We start from the raw sequence: 17,072 nt of genomic DNA, 5'->3' as shown, positions 1-17,072 counted from the left end.
ATGAGTGTTACCATTCCCTTTGCCCTCCTCCTCCTCCTGTAGCTATATTATGTACAGACTTCTGTTGTTCTTTTTCTCTATTTAAATACTGTTTTCTTTGAAAAAGAGCTACAGGTTGAGTAGCCCTTAGCCAAAATTACAAAATCTGAAACCTCCAAAAACAATTTTTTGAGCGCTGACATGATGTCACAAATGGAAAATTCCAAAAGACACTAGGAAGGTTCTCAGGTGATGCACACCAGACCTCACATATGTGATGAACAGAAGTTAATGGAAAATATTGTATGAGAAAAAAAAAGATCATGTACCATCAGCATTAAAGTGAACATAAGCCACTTAACTGTATGCTGATCATGAAACAAGCAAAGATCTATCACAAATTGAAAATGGAATGAATATTCAGCAGACCGGTTGCAGAAGTTTAAGAAAAGGCATGGGATCAAAGTTTTAAAACGGCTGCTGAAATCTAGCAACAGAAGCAATCTACGATACTGTTTGTGTTTATACCTTACATAATGGCATTAAATCTTTTTAAAGCATCACTGATAAATCTAACATGAACAAATCAACAATTCTTTTAAATACCTTACATAAATTCTAAAAAGTGTAAAATACAAATAGTGTTTTAATCAAAAAAACAGCATGGTAAGTGGAGACTGAAAGCTTGCTGTTCTTTGTTTAGTACAACAGCTGATTCAGGTATTCTCCCGATGCTGCTGTGTTGCTTTTGTTACCCTGCACACATTTTCAATATATTAATGGTATGTAATAATATTTACTGTTAAGTACATGTGTGTGATGGACAAGTCAACGACTGCTTATCAGTAGCACACAAATTCATAGTCCAAAATTATGGCGATCCCGTTATCTCATTATATATTCCATAATCTGAAAAAATTCCAAGATACTTCTGACCTCAAGCATTTCAGATAAAGGGTGCTCAACTTCTATATTATGTTCTATTCACCAATTTTTTGACCACCTACTAACCAAGAATATTTCAGCAAATTGCTTGTAAACTTTAGCAACTGCCCTTCTTATTTTTTTTTGCATCATCTGCAAAAACTACTACTAACATTCACTTCTGTTAAAAATAAAACACTCAGTGACCAATTCATTAATTACAGGAATAGTCTTCTGCTGCTGTAGCCCATTCACTTCAAGGTTCGACATGCTGAGAGTTCAGAGATACTCTTCTGCACAATATTGTAGTAACTTGTGGTTATTTCAGTTTCTTTAGCTTGAACCAGCCTGGCCATTCTCCTCTGACCTCTCTCATTAAAAAGATATTTCCACCCACTGCTGTTCATTGGATGTTTTTGTTTCTCGCACCATTTTCTAAACTCCAGAGACTCTTGTGCATGAAAATCCCAGGAGGTCAGCAGTTTGAGATATTCAAACCACCCCTTCTGGCACCAACAATCATTCCATGGTCAAAGTCACTTAGATCACATTTCTTCCCCATTCTGACGTTTGGGCTGAACAACCAAACCTCGTGACCATGTCCGCATGCTTTTATGCATTGAGTTGCTGCCACGATTGGTTGATTAGATATTTGCATTAACGAGCAGATATACCAAATAAACTGGTCACTGAGTGTATTTTGTGAACAGTTGTAATCCCAGTGATATCTGACGATCACAGGTTGTCAGCATGAAAATTAGCTCCTTCTCCCAACTCGCTGTTTCCTGCCTGTTAGCCATTCTATGCATGAGAATACATTACGTACTTGGTCAATTGGTTTATCATTGTCACATGTACTAGGTAGTGAAAAACTTTATTCTGCATGTTAAATATATAGATCATTTCATCATATCATTGCACTGACAGAAAACAACAATGTAGAATAAAAAGCTACACAGAAAGAGCAGTGCAGAGACAGTAAGGTGAAAGGTCAAAATGAGGTAGATGATGAGGTCAAAAGTCCATCTGATCACACTAGGGTAGAGATTCCCTACTGGGGTTGGGGGGCCCTCCACGGACACCTCTGTTAATGGAAAGGCTCCATGGCGTAAAAAAGGTTGGGGACCCCTGCACTAGGGGAACCATTCTACAGCCTCAATGCAGGAGGGAAAAAAAAAGCTGACCTTGAATCTGGCGATACGCGCTTTCGGGACTTTGTATCTTCTGCCCAAAGGGTTGGGCAGAGAATGCTCAGGATGGGTGAGATCTTTGAATATATGGGCTTCTTTAGTAGGACAAAAAGAAATCTATTTATTTATTGGGATACAGTGCAGAATAAGCCCTTCCTACCCACCATCCAACCCCCACTAGCCTAAACACAGGACAATTTACAATGACCAATTAAGCTACCAACTGGTATGACTTTGGAAGGAAACCAGAACACCTACATGAAACCAGAGCACCTAGAGGAAACCCACATGGTCACAGTGGGAACAAAAACTCCTTAGAGAGTGGGTGGGAATCAAATCCAGCTCACTGGTACTATAAAGCGTTATGCTGACCACTATGCTACCATGCTGCCAGAGCCCATGGAAATGCAGACAAAACTCATCAAGGGGAGGCTAGCTTCCATGACGTGCTCAGCTGTGTAGATCCTGTGGACTTGACCTTTCAGGAGGCACGAAATCCAAATTGGTTTACTGCTTCCTTCAGTTCGCACTTGCTCAAAAACTACAGCTTTGCTGACTGCATGAGATTGGATAACAATTCTCCAAATAAATTACTTCCCAAATTTTCCCCAACAGAAGTCTTAAGACTAATTGGTCCATACTCATATTTTGCCAGACCTTTTTGAATAGTTGTGTCACAGACTTTGTCAGAATCTATTGATTTTTGGATGATTATAATCGATGCATCCGCAATATTGACATCCAGTTATTTAACAAAGACCCTACATTACATAATCTGAAAAAGCTCAAAAAGCTGAAAAAAGTTAATTTTTTCCTGTTGGGCTCCTGTGTTGACAATAATTAGGAGCCAGATTCTCAAAATACAGGTATAAGACACTTAAGATTGAGGATGGACCTGTCGAATGCTCTACTTGTATGTGGAGTCAAAGTCTCAGGATATATTTAAGATCGAAATAGATTAAGACACACAAGGCATCAAGGCAATGAGCAGATGTTGGGAATATGAAGTATCAGCCATGTTGACCAGCAACAGTGGGCCAAATGGATCTTCCTGCTCCTATTTTTCCATGTTGGCATAGGACAGTACAGGAACAGAGCCAAGTCCATGGTGTCCATGCCAACCATTGTCAAACTAAAAATTGCCTATACCGGGTAGAGTTTTGGGCTCATCTAAAAAAAGATGTGCTGGCATTGGAGATGGTTTAGATGGTTCACAAGGATGATTCCCGCAATGAATGAGTTATCATATGATGAACGTTTGATAGCTCTGGGTCTGTACTCATTGGAATTTAGAAGGATAGGGGTGGGGGGGGGGGGGGGAGGAGAGAATCTCATTGAAACCTTTCAAATGTTGAAAGACCTAGACAGAGTAGATGTGGAAAGGATTTTGCTCATAGTGGGGGAGTCAAGGACAAGTGGGCACAGCCTCAGGATAGAGGTGCGTCCATTTAAAACAGAGATGCGAAGAACTTTCATTAGCCAGAGGGTGGTGAATTTGTGGAATTTAGTACCACAGGCAGCTGTGGAGGCCAGATAGTTTGGGGTATTTAAAGCAGATCTTGACAGTTTCTTGATTGGACATGGCATCAAAAGGTTATGGAGAGAAGGATCAGCCATGTTTAAATGGTGGAGGAGATTCAATGGGCCAAACGGCCTAATTCTGCTCCTATGACTTGTGGTCTTGTATCTCACCATTTCCTGCCATTCAAGATGAGGTAGTAAATTGGAATAGACATTGACTTTGAGGAAGACGCCAGAGTGGTAGTAGATGGTTGCCCACCTGACTGGAGGCCTGTGACTAGCAGAGTGCCACAGTGATCAGTGCTGGGTCTGTTGTCATCTGTATCAATGGTCTGGATGATAATATGGTTAATGGGCTCAGCAAATTTGCAGATGACATCAAGATAGGAGTATAATGGGCAGTCAGGAAGACCAGAGCTTGTAGTGGGATCTGGATCAGCCCGAAAAATGGCAGATGGAATTTAATGCAGACAAGTGTGAGGTGTTGCACTGAGAGGATCAATCAGGGTAGATTTTGCAGTGAACAGTAGGGCACTGAAGAGTACAGCAGAACAGAGTGATCTAGGAATACAGATTCATAATTCATTGAAAGTGTCTTCACAGATACTGTAGATAGGGTCATAACGAAAGCTTTTGGCACATTGGCCTTCATTGAGCTATGTATTGAGTACAGGGGTTGGGGATGTTATGTTGAAATTATTTAAGACGTTGGTAAGGCCTAATTTAGAGTATTGTGTGCAGATTTAGTCACCTACCCAGAGGAAAGATGTAAATAAGAGTGAAAGCGTGCAGAGAAAATTTACAAGGATGCTACTGGGAATTAAGAACCTGAGTTATAGGGAAAGGTTGCATAGGTTAGGACTTTATTCTCTAGAATATAGAAGATTGAGGAGAGATTTGACAGTGGTATAAAAAAAATCGTGGGGTATAGATAGGGTAGATGCAGACAGACTTTTTCCAATGAGGTTAGGTGAGATTACAACTAGAGGTCATGGGTTAAGAGTGAAAGATGAATTGTTAAGGGGAAAAATGAGGGGAAGCTTTTTTTACTCAAAGGGCGGTGAGAGTATGGAATGAGTTGCCAGCAAAAATGGTGGTTGCAGGATTGATTTTAGCATTTAACAGAAGCTCGGATAGGTAAATACATGGTAGAAGTATGGAGGGCCATGGTCCAAGTACAGATCAATAGAACTAGGCAGATTAATGGTTTGACACATTCTAGATGGGCTGAAAGGCCTGTTCCTGTGCTGTAATGAGTCTATAGAAAGATTCAGCACACTCAAGAGAATCTGGAAATATGTCTGCTATAAATTTTCCAATGTAAGATTTGAAGCACCATCATGAAAGAAGGAACAAAGTTTTAAAAAGTAACTACAAAATTTAGTTTTAAATAGGAACTACTAACACGACATCATTACCTCTGGGGATTCAGCATCATGGTCTGGTGAATCACCTCCATCGTCATCACTTCCCTTCCTCTTTCTCTTGTTTCGCACACTTTGTATGAAGCTTTTGTGGAAGTCACATATGTACAAATGCCGGACCTGAAATTCAAACAAAAAGAAAATACTACATTGCAATACACTAATGGCAGATCTGGAAGTTATGAGGATGCTACCTAACTGGAGTCTTGAATTACAGGGAGAGATTGGATAGGCTGGGGCCTTGGAGGTTTAGAAAATTATGAGAGCATACACAAGGTGAATGGTCACGATCGTTCTTTCCAAGCTACCCAGGTGCTCAGCCACACAGCAACCGAAATGCTCCCTCGCACATAGCCTTTGGTGCTGCACAGCTGGAATTTTCTTTTAAGCAATCTAATTTTGAAACTATGCTAATATAATTTTGAAGTCCATGTGAATATAATTGTGAAATGCCTTGTATTAATGTATAATTAATTACAATCATAAACGTTCAAATAATAATCCACAAATTTTCTAAATCAGCAAGTACTGACTGAAGATTTTGACCAACCCACATATGGACCTGATGGCAGAGTGAAGATACATCTCTACTAAAGGAGGTGCAAGGCACTACGTCCCTCCGCTAGACTGCAGGTCACCCTTGGGCAAAGTGTAGCACCTCCCCTCAACCCCCCCCCCCCCCCCCCCCCCCCCACCGATCAGGGTGACATGAAACCATAGGAGCAACTGGTGCACATCACAAGTCTGGTTATGCAACCACTGACACCAGGCAGACAAACTCTGAAGAGTATTGATAATGGCTGGGGTCAACAGCCTTGCAAAGACACTACCCAGAAGGCAATGCCAAACTACTTCTGTAGAAACATTTGCCAAGAACAATCATGAGACCATGATTGCCACGTCAAATGACACTGTACACAATGAATGAATAATACTGAGTAGCATTAACTGTCCTTAATGATGTCTTATGATCTTATCAGGTGTATGGGGTTGAGTGGGATCTGGGATCGGCCATGAAATGGCAGAGCAGACTCGACAGGACGAACAGCCTAATTCTGCTCCTGTGTCTTAAGGTCTTAGAAGGTCTAGCATCTTTCAAAAAAGTTGTTTGAATACAATTGAAGCACTGCAGTATGCAAAAGAAAACCTAACAAGTTATGGTTATAGTATCATAGTGCCACCATTGGAATAACAAAGTGAAAGATCTGCTTGTATCTGCGAATTCTGTTGTCGATACTGCGCCTACTATTTGATTCATTCAGCATGTGTGTAATCACTTAGATAATAGATTTCCTTATGATGAGTTAAGAGAATGGCAAACTTTTGACCCTGTTTCTATTGCAAGCACAACCAATTTTGAATTTGGAAAAGAGAATGTTGTATGACTAACAAAAAACTCAGTTACTATTACAATAAATGACAAAAGCATTGCCTCAAAAATATTGCAGCAAAACAGTGATTTCAACTTTGCCGTTTCTGAGAAAGTTAAGCCTGTTTCAATTAAGATATTCATTGATATGTTGAACTAAGTGTTTAGAAAAGAAGAATCTGAAGACCTGTCAAGTGCTGTTGACGTCATTGGAACATTTCAAGCTTTAGTGCTGACCACAAACGTGGATTCAAATTCAATCAAATGCAAGTCCAGAAACACACCAGAAGGGGAATATTTGGAGGACCTAATGCGGATATGCATATTACAAAAAACATTTAAAGTACTGCACATTTTACAAGCTCATGTAAAAATTTCCTGTTCAGAGGAATGGTTGGTCCACACAGCTGTAAAATAATAATAAAGAGGCAACACTGAGGGTCACAGTCTTTGATCCTGGGAAAGACGAGTAAACTGGAGGACATAAATCAGAGGGGAAAAATTTAAGAGGCAGGGGTAATATTTTCCCCTTCGCAGGTTGTGGATACATGGATAAAGATGGTAAAGGAAGTGGGGGGGGGCACAACTACAACATTTAAAGGTATTTAGACAGATAGGAAAGGTGTGGAGGATAATGGGCCAAATAATAATTACGGTACTCAGATAAGCAACTTGACTAGATTATTTACAACAAGAAGTGTGAAAGTGGAAGGCACTAAATGGATGGCCAGAAATACGTTAAAAAAACAAAAGCAAAATTGTCTTTCACTACATTATGGTGAGAATGTCAGTGAACATGAAACATAAGGGAAATATTAGAAGGCGTTGCTGAGAACTAAGACAGGAAACATGGGAAGGATCATTTGTCAAAGAATCATAAATCTGCACAGCAGAAAAGTGGGTCCTACATCCCACATCAACTCCATATGCACATTTTGTAGGAACGCAACCCCTTATAACACATAGGTCACCTGTACTGTGTGTCAGGGAAATTAAAAATATCGCCCAACTCGTGACTGACCAGGGAGCGCCTTGGTCACGCAGAGAAAGAGATACAAGGTTGGGAAATGTATGAGGTGTTAAGATAGCAAGTCCTTTTAGAAGTGAGTGAGAATTACTTTACCTGGTAATTTACAAAGCTCTCAGCATTAAGATATCTCTGCAAAGACAGCACAGTAATGTGAATCATTAACAAAAATCAAAGGGATAAACACATCATTGGAGACGAAGAACTGCCAGTCTGCAGTAACTGTGAGGTAAAGCTATAACCAATCACTTCTACATACTCAGTAGCGACTTTATGGGGTAACTCGTGTACCTAATAAGTGTACTTTTGTGGTCTTCTGTTGCTGTAGTCCATCCACGTCAAGGTTTGACGTGTTGTGCGTTCAGAAACGCTCTTCAGCGTTATAATGTGTGGTTATTTGTGTTACTGGCATCTCCTTGAATCAAGTCTGGCCATTCTCCTCTGGCCCCTCATTAACAAGGTGCTGCTTTGCACACAGAAATACCACTCTTTCTTGTTTTCTGAACTATTCTCTATAAACTTTAGAAACTATTGTGTGTGAAAATTCCAGGATATCAGCAGTTTGAGATACTCAAAACACCCTGTCTGGCACCAACCATCATTTTACAGTCAAAGTCAGATAGGTCACATTTCTTCCCGATTCTGACGTGTGGTTTGATCAACTGAACCTTGACCCTGACTGCATGCTTTCATGCACTGAGTTGCTGCCACATGATTGGCTGATTAGATATTTGCATTAACTAGCAGGTGTACCTAACAAAGTGGCTAGAGAGCATGCTTGTGCAACTCTTGCCAAGCCATGCATGGTTTATGAAGCAATTGAGTTGTGACTACTGAGAAGTGCAACACAAGGCTTCACCAGAAAAAAGAATGACAAGACTTTCAAGCAAACTGCAAGGCTCAAGCAGCACATGATGAGCAATCTGTTGCACAAGCCCACACTCTTGGGAGATTAAAAGTATCCAACATTTGGTTAAGATGTGGCATTGTTGCTTTGCAGCCTGGTATGGAAACATCAATACCCAAGAATGGAAACGACTACAGAAAGTGGCGGAGACAGCCCAGGCCTCCCCACCATTGAGCACGTTTATATGGAGTGCCACCACAAGACACTTACCATTTAAGCCATGCCCTCCTCTTGCATCAGGAAGGAGGTACATAAGCCATAGGTCCCACACTACCAGGTTCAGGAACAGTTATGACCCTACAACCAGACTCCTAAACCTGCGTGTTTAACTTCAATCACATCTACTCTATACTGATTCTGCAACATACAGATTCACTTCAAGGACTGTTTACAATTCATGTTCTCAGTATTTTTTTTATCTGCATAATCTGTTTTTCCACACTGGTTGATTGCCAGTCTTTTCTATTATTTTGCAGGCAAGAAAATGAATTTCAAGGCAATAAATGTATTTTGATAACAAATTTTACTTCCAACTTTTATATTAAAAAAAAGGGAAACTTGCAAAGTTTTGGCACCATTAAGCTCTGTTGTAAGAAAGCAGCATCCACCAAGGATCCCCACCATCCAGGCCATGCTCTGTTCTCACCTCTGCCATCAAGACTCACACCACCAGTTTCAGAAACAGTTATTACAATCACCATCAGGCTCTTGGAGAGGGGATAATTTCACTCAACTTCACTCATCCCAACATCGAACTGCTCTCACAACCCATGGATCCACTTCCAAGTACTCTTCTCATGTTACCAATATTTATTGTTTATTTATTATTATTTTGTTTTCCTCTTTTTGCATTCACATAGTTGGTTTTTCTTTTGCACTTTGGTTATTTGTACGTCCTGGTGTATGTGGTTTTTCAATGATTCTATTGACACTTCTTTGTGTTTACTGCGGATGAGCACAAGAAAATGAATCTCAGGGTAGCATATGTTGACACGTGTACTCTGATAATAAATTTACTTTTAACTTTTGCATCTAGCAAAGGGTCAGGAAGAATAAACACAAGACAGTGGTGTCATTGGGCTTTGGATGAAAACACAAGTAGCAGATTTGCAAGGCCATACAGCAAGGAAATATAAAACATGCTTGATACAGAAAGCAAACAAAATGCTTCTGGTGGCAATAAAGATGTGAGAAAAATCAGGTGAAAAAAAAAAGAGCAACACACAAAATGCTGAAGGAAACCAACAGGACAGGCAACATCTATGGAGGGGAATGAACAATCCACATTTCAGGCCAAGACACTTCATCAGGACAGTGAAGATTAAGTGGGAAGGAACTGGAATTTCTGGAGAATTTCTGTCTTTTACACTGCAAGTTACAGCTTTAATTATGCTATTTGAAAGGGCGTTGGAAGTGATCCAACACTAATTTTGAAACTAAAGTTGATATCCACACGACGCATTAAAGTTTTGAGGGAAAGGTAAGAGAATTTGGCAATTCAGTGACATCATCAGGGAGAATGCGTGGTGGACCAAAAAGCACCATCTGCGGGTTTCGGTTCAAGGCCATTACTCAAGTACGTGACCAAAAGCATTAGAAAATAAACTGTTTCATCAATTTTTCCACTGACATAGATAGATGACAGACCTGAAGTGGAGTTTAAGGATTTGTTTTATATATCATTCAAGACTTAAAATTGTTAAACTTTGTCATAAATAAGATTTACTCATTAAAAGAGATCTAGGAAATTAGGCTTTCTTATTTAAAATAGACACTGAGCATCATGTAATTTGAAGTATACTGGGGATTCTTAAAGGTCTGCCTTGGCTTGGTTGCCAGCACTACCAAAATTGAATTATGATGTTTAAAACCACCTCCAAAATCTTGCTTAAAAACTTGGCTGTTCCTCATGTACTAATAGCTCCAGAATACTGCAGATATGATTTGGCCATTCTATCATGTTTGCACTCGTTTAGCGCATATATATAAAAACCTCAGTGAGATGTCCCCAGGCTAATGCACAGAAATAAAAGTAAACTTTGAGACAAAGTCACAAAAGGGGATACCACAAGACCGTAGACACAAAACTATAAGACATAGGAGCAGGACTAACCCACTTAGCCCATTGAGTCTGCTCCACCATTCAATCACGGTAGATTAATCATCCCTCAAACCCATTCTCCTGCCTTCTCCCAACAATTTTTGACATCCTTACAAATCAAGAACTCCTTCTCCCTCCACTTTAAACATCCCAATGACTTAGCCTCCACCACCACCTATGGCAATGAATTCCACAGATTACCCACCTATCCTCCTCATCTCTTTTCTATGGCTATGTCCACTAGTCCTAGTCTCACCATTATAAGAAACATCCTCTATGTCCACTCTATCTAGGCCTTTCAAGGTGCTCGGCAAAGTGAACTGTTTGTGGATTACACACTGCATTTCAGAATGTCGGGCTCAGAAAGCCAAAGTCAGTACGGTTGTGAAAGGGAGAAAAATATGGATTGGCTGTGGACCAGGACAGTATGAAGATTTGTTAAAAAAAGGAAATTAATTATAATAGAGGAAGCACAAAACTGTGCAATAAAAGGGACAACCTGCGGCCAGTCATTGCAAGCACTTTGAAAGAAGTCATGGGGTTCATTCCATCAAATTCAAAGTAAATTATCAAGTAGATTGATTTTCTTGCAGGCATATTCAATAAATCCATAATAGAATAATAACCATAATAGAATCAGTGAAAGACCTTCCCAACTTGGGCATTCAACCAGTATGCAAAAGACAACAAATTATGCAAATACAAAAAGAAATAGTAATAAATGAATAAACAAACAATAAATAAATAAATGGAGAACACAAGGTGAAGAGCCCAGGAAAGTGAGTCCATTGGTTACGGGAACATTTCAATGATGGGACAAGAGAAGTTGAGTGATGCTATCTCCTTTTGTTCAAGAGCCTAATGGTCAAGGGGTAATAACTGTTCCTGAACCTGGTGACATGAGTCTTGAGGCTCCTGCACCTTCTTCCTGATGCCAGCAGCAAAAAGAGAACATGCCATGGGTGATGAGAGTCCCTGCTTTCCTGGGACATTTCATGTAGATGTGCTGAACAGTGGGGAGGACTTAACCCTTGATGGACTGGGCTGTATCCATTTCTTTCTGTAGGATTTTCCATTCAAGGGCATCAGCATTTCCATACCAGGCCGTCACGCAGCCAATTAATATACAGTACTCTCCACTAAAAGTTTGTCAAACTTAAATCACTTTTCACATTTATGTGGATTATGTACACTTACGTAGATATGACAATATGTGCAAGGGGGCAATTTTCTCTTTTATACTTCACAAATCACTTCTAAAACAGTTCTTGTTTGATAGCAACTTTCTATATAATAGTGTAAAAAGGGATCTAGTCCACACTAAGCAGAAGTTCACTTCAAGTTCTCACACTGTTCAAGGAATGAAGACTGACAGCAATTAATTTTAACACAAGCAAAATGCTGGAGGAACTCAGCAGGTCAGACAGCATCTACAGAAATGAATAAATAATTGACGTTTCAGGCCAAGATTTTTCATCAGTACTGAAAGTGGGGAGAAGACAGAACAAGGTGGTGGGGGGGGGGGGGGGGGGGGAGGGGAAGGTGAAGGTGAAGGTGAAGGTGAACAAGCGAGGAGGCAATTATTAAACACCTTCACTCATTTAGCTAGTTTACCTGAAAATAATACTGGGAAATGTGGGCACAAATTTTACATGGAAATTCCCCCAACTTTTATGTTTAGAAAGATTATAATGCCTCTGAGGGGTAGTGTGTGAGGAAGTACCAATCTCAACAAGCTGCTTTTAAATTCAATAGTTAAGCTCTGGTCAACTCTGATCACAGAATCAAAGAATTGTAATAATGCTGGAGGGAATTCAGGCATTCATGTCTCATCCAGCAACAGTAGAGCAAAACCCTGTCAAAGGTCCTCAACCTTGCTCGTTGCTTTGTGCTCCTTCAAAAAGATATTGGACAGCACATATTGAATTTCTTCTTGGTTTCCGCTGATGCAGGATGACCACCTTGTGCCTTGCTGCTCTGCCCACTCTTGCCGTTGCCCAAGAATTGCTGATTTGAAGGTTAAACTGCCACACCTTCACCTTTTAGTTTGGTTGTCCTATGCCCAACTTTGATTCCTCTGACACCCGTTTGTTGTTTCAGTTAATCATTTTAGTTCATTTAACTTATCATGTCATTGATCATTAACATCCCGCATGTTATCTCTGCTTAATCATGCATTGGGTAATATATCTATAATCAATTTTTTTAAAATTTGAAGTGGCCTATTAGTGTTACTTTATCAAAATCAAAAAAAATTAAATGTTATTGAGAATTTTTTGTAAAAATATTTTGAAATTTACATTTTTCTCTTTTTACTGATACAAATGCAGAAGACAAAAAATAAAACTCATTGAAAAAATCTAGGGTGTCTAAGACTTTTGCACAGTACTGTAGAACAGAACGGCACAGCACAGGAAAAGGCCTTTCAGCCCACAATGTTGCGCTGAACCAATTAAATTAGCAATCACATGGCCAACAAATGTCTTCTGCCTACACAACGTCCATATCCTTCCATTTTCCTTGCATTCATATGCCTATCCAAACATCTCAAAATAAATAAATACTGAGAACACTAGCTGTAGAGTCTTCGAAAGTAAGTCTAAGTTGTAGAATCAGTTCAGAGGTGAGGTGAGTGAAGTTATCCATGATGGCTGAAGAGTAACAAGTGCTCCTGAAGCAGATGACGTGGGACCCAAGGGTCATGTGAGTATGTAGATGTTTTGAGGTTGGACAGAGTCAGGCCACGTTACAAATGGTGGAAGTAGTGGAGGTGTGGTGTGAGGTTCACCAAGATTACATCAACAGTCACATACTGCCTGGGGTAGGTTCAGACCACTGGCTGTCAGAGCCTAGGAAGCACAAGGAATTCTGCAGATGCTGGAAATCCAGAGCAAGACATGCCCAATGTGGGGGAGTAACTCAGGTCAGGTTGCATCTATAGAGGGGAACAAACAGTTGACATTTCAGGCCATGAGCCTTCATCAGGGCTGGCAAGGGAGGTGGAACAAGCTGGAATGAGGTGATGGGGAGGGAAAGGTGTACAAGCAGCCATGTGATAGATGAAACTCTGAGGGGAAGTGGGATGAAGTGAGAAGCTGAGAAATGATAGGTGGAAAGTTAAAGAGGTGACGAAGAATGAATCTGGGAGGAGAGTGGCCTGTGGGAGAAAGGGAAGGAGGAGAAGCACCAGAGGGAGGCAATAGCCAGGTGACTAGGAAGTGGTTTTGAGATGGAGACTGAAAGCGATGGCTCTGTCTGCCCAGTGAGGAGTTGCAGGAAAATTCTGCCCATGTTCCAGAGGGTAGTAGACAAGGCATCGGATAGAGAAGTGAAAGGGGGTGAAGAATGAGGCAGTCGGTGGGTACGCGAAAACTTGTGCCGCATTTCTGAGTGACGTTTCCATGAGTCACCATGATGATGTGAAAAGCAGGGAGTCAGTGACAGATCGTTGGGAGGTGCCAGAACAAACTCTGCAAGGTCTGGAAGATAAACCACTCCGGGCAATTAAACTACAATTAGGATGGATAGAATGAATTACAACCAGCTAAATGGAGGAAAAAAAGAGGCAGAGGGAAAAGTTGGTAAAGCAAATCTAGCAGTACAACTCAAAACCTAAAGGACATGCATTTAAGTTGAGAGGGAAAACGTTCAAGGAGATGTTTGGAACAGATTTTATTTATTTGCACCAAGTGGTAGCTGTCTGGAACAGACAACCAGGGTAGTGGTGCAAGTGTACAAATGGTTCAATTTAATATCAGAGAACATATACAGTATACAACCTGAAATTCTTACTCTTCACAGAAATTCATGAAACAAGAAACCCCCATAGAGTGAATGGAACACCAGAACCCTGAAGCTCACCACATTGCACAAGCAGCATCAACATCCTCTCTCTCTCTCCCCCCACTCCCCACCACGCAAGCAATAGCAAAAGCCCCCAAAGGGATCCTGATCAGGAGTTAATCAAAAACTCCAGCCATAACCCAGTACTTTGGTATCTCAGACAGGCTCCCTCGCTATCTTGTGGGGGTTTAAGTAGTTGTTGGGCAGACTCATGAATATGCCAGACTGGAGGATTATGGAACACGTACAAACAGAAGGGATTTGGGATTAATTTGACAATGACACTGTGGTAAGAAGGGCTTGCTTCCGTGTCGCACTGCTCTACAATTTAAAAGGCACCAAGGATGGCAGAGAGTTCAGGAAGGACACGGTGGAGCGGATAAGTATTGTCAGACGTGTGTTGGATGTTGAACTTGATTTTGGTAATTTAGCAGGGATGAAACCCCAACTGGAGGGAACCAGTCAAGGAGCTCTGGGGCTTTCTCAGGGTCCTGGCCAACTATCTCAAAGTTACACACAGCAAAACCACCTTCCTATGGTGAGACTTAGTTACAAATTCGCTATCGTATTTCCCAGAAATAAGTCATGAAATAAATATATAATTCAACTTCAGCGGCTGAAAAAGGAGCTACAAGAGTGTATAAACGAAATTCTCATTGTACACTGTTTTGAAATAATCACTTTCGTTCATCATCTCCCGTGAAGCAGCATTCTACCAATTCACCACCAGCATTTAATATTATAAAGGCTGTCGGCTCAAGTGCAACCAACAGGCAATTTTCACGCGTCCGCCTCGGTTGTATGTGTCGACGGACCATTTGGCCATGAAGACACCGCGATCCAAAAATATATTCTCGCTCGATGCTCATACAAAGAAATAGAGAGAGTCACTGCGTAGCTATCAATAATCAGCCCTAGCGTTAACTGTGCAGTCTGTACACAGCCTCTTTGGTGAATGAACCAAAGTCAAGAATGGAAGCTTTTCTGGTCTGAACAGCAAACAGGACTTCGTAGTAACCAACTCTACAGTACAATGTGTACCATCTTAGCCGGGAGGCGATTTCACTCGCCAAGTCTTTTGCCACCGGCTCACCAATGTTAAACTGTAGGTCATACGCGATATACAGTTTACGTGAGTTTTTAACCATCGCGCCAAGCTTGTAGAGATGTTGGTCGTTCTCCAGTTTTAAAAAAAATACAACGTGGAATAATCGAAACGAAAAATCCGAACGGATTTAATTTTTTTTTAAAAAAGGCGACACCGTTGGCAGGTTAAGTGTTGAAATGCACATTTCAGGCCTCATGACAGCCCGTTTCACATTTGCTTATGTCCAGTCTAACTGCTGAGTTGCAGATACTGAAAATAGTTTATTCCCGCCCCCTCCTCTTTACTTACAAGATAACTTGGGTTACTTTTGGAGAAATGGGACCGAATTTGGAAAATTAAGGGGATTTAAAAAAAAAGATCAGACTCACGTTCTTGTCGGTTTCCAGTTTGAGTTTCTTCTGCGAAATACTTTTCTGAATCCTTTTGCTGAAGCTGGCGTTGCCGGCAGGGCGGTTACACCTCTCTCCATCGTCAACCAGACAGCAAATGTGGCCAAAGCCCGGAGCCCCGGCGCCGCCATCCCGGCTGTCTTCTTCGGTACTAAAACCGTTCATTCTTTTTGTTACCTCTTTTCCTCGCTTTCTTCAGATCCCCTCCCCCTTCAGAGAACGGATCTATCAACACTGTGTCGGCTCGAGACCAGCGGTTGTACTCCCCACTTCCACAGCAACAACAAAAAACTCTTTCTTTTAAAAGATATATGTATTTTAAAAGAGAATTCAATATGGCAGAACGTGTTCCTTTAGCGGCGGGTTAAAGAACTCATGCTGTAACTTTGGCAGCGGGTTTAATTCCTGCAATTCGAACAAAAAATTGAATTCTCTTTCCCCAAACCACCTCACAATGGCCGTGCAAACCTCTCTAACAATCTTGCAGCGTTAATGCGCGTCTTTGAAGAAAAATAAAGGGGGCGGGGACGAAAAAAAATACATACACTGCTACCGGGATTGAAGTATGGTGTTTTCATTCAGCCTTAGACGCACGTACAGTACAAACCTCGAGCTCATGAATAGTATTGCACGCGTCCTTTCTCTCAAGCAAAAGAGTTGGGGGGGGGAGGGTTGGGGAGGTAAAGAGAAACAAAAAAAACAACAAAACAAAAATTATAAATTACTCTGCGTCTGCCCGCAGAGGCTGGCTGCAGTACATAAGTCCAGCCCAACAGCTGTTGCCATGTACAACCCTTCCAAAAGGAATCAGGAAATAATGCCCCTGCACTGATACATTGCCAGCGTTCCAAACGAACGCTGCTCCAGGCACTGATTGGTGGCGACTTAAAGCGACTGCAACAGCCCCATGCACGCCGGGAAACTGAGTCCTTCTCGCCGCACGCCACCGCACTCGTCATTCCCACCGTGAACTACATTTCCCAGGATGCCGGCGAGAACGGGCACGCACGCGCGCGTGAGCAGGCTAGATGCGGAAGGAGTGTGGAGACAATGGACGCGGGGGGGGGGCGCGATTTTGCACAGCGTTTGACGCCTCGCTTTCAGTGCCTGGAACAAATGTACAACCTGCCAAAAAAAATGACACGCGGTTTAAAAGCAAAGTGATCTGGGCTCTGCCAGCAGAGCTTTAATACAGCGCAAATGCAAATAAGAGTATATGTTTCTCAAAAATAAATATCTTGATTTTGTTTTGTTGTGAGACTTGGCTGTTTGTTCCAACAATGTCGGGTG

The 17,072-nt window shown here is 41.3% G+C and overlaps 1 protein-coding gene across 2 annotated transcripts in view; it reads right to left on the bottom strand.

The window, feature by feature from the left end:
* The window catches only part of sap30l (sap30-like), a 36,829-nt gene extending 20,184 nt beyond the window's left edge, over positions 1–16,645 (bottom strand). Inside the window, exons 1-2 of one of the 2 annotated variants that reach the window (XM_072257657.1) lie at positions 15,762–16,645; positions 5,033–5,158 (exon numbers count right to left, since the gene is read on the bottom strand). In XM_072257657.1, the coding sequence (XP_072113758.1) occupies positions 5,033–5,158; positions 15,762–15,947 (312 nt within the window). In that variant the 5' untranslated portion in view covers positions 15,948–16,645. The remainder of the gene's footprint in view (positions 1–5,032; positions 5,159–15,761) is intronic. The other variant, XM_072257656.1, reaches the window with a different exon arrangement.
* Between the last annotated feature and the right edge of the window lie 427 nt (positions 16,646–17,072).

This window comes from Mobula birostris, chromosome 5 (assembly GCF_030028105.1).
Source record: "Mobula birostris isolate sMobBir1 chromosome 5, sMobBir1.hap1, whole genome shotgun sequence".
Taxonomy (NCBI): domain Eukaryota; kingdom Metazoa; phylum Chordata; class Chondrichthyes; order Myliobatiformes; family Myliobatidae; genus Mobula; species Mobula birostris.
The sequence above is the reverse complement of the archived record's forward strand: the minus strand, read 5'-3'. Positions and strand labels throughout refer to the sequence as shown.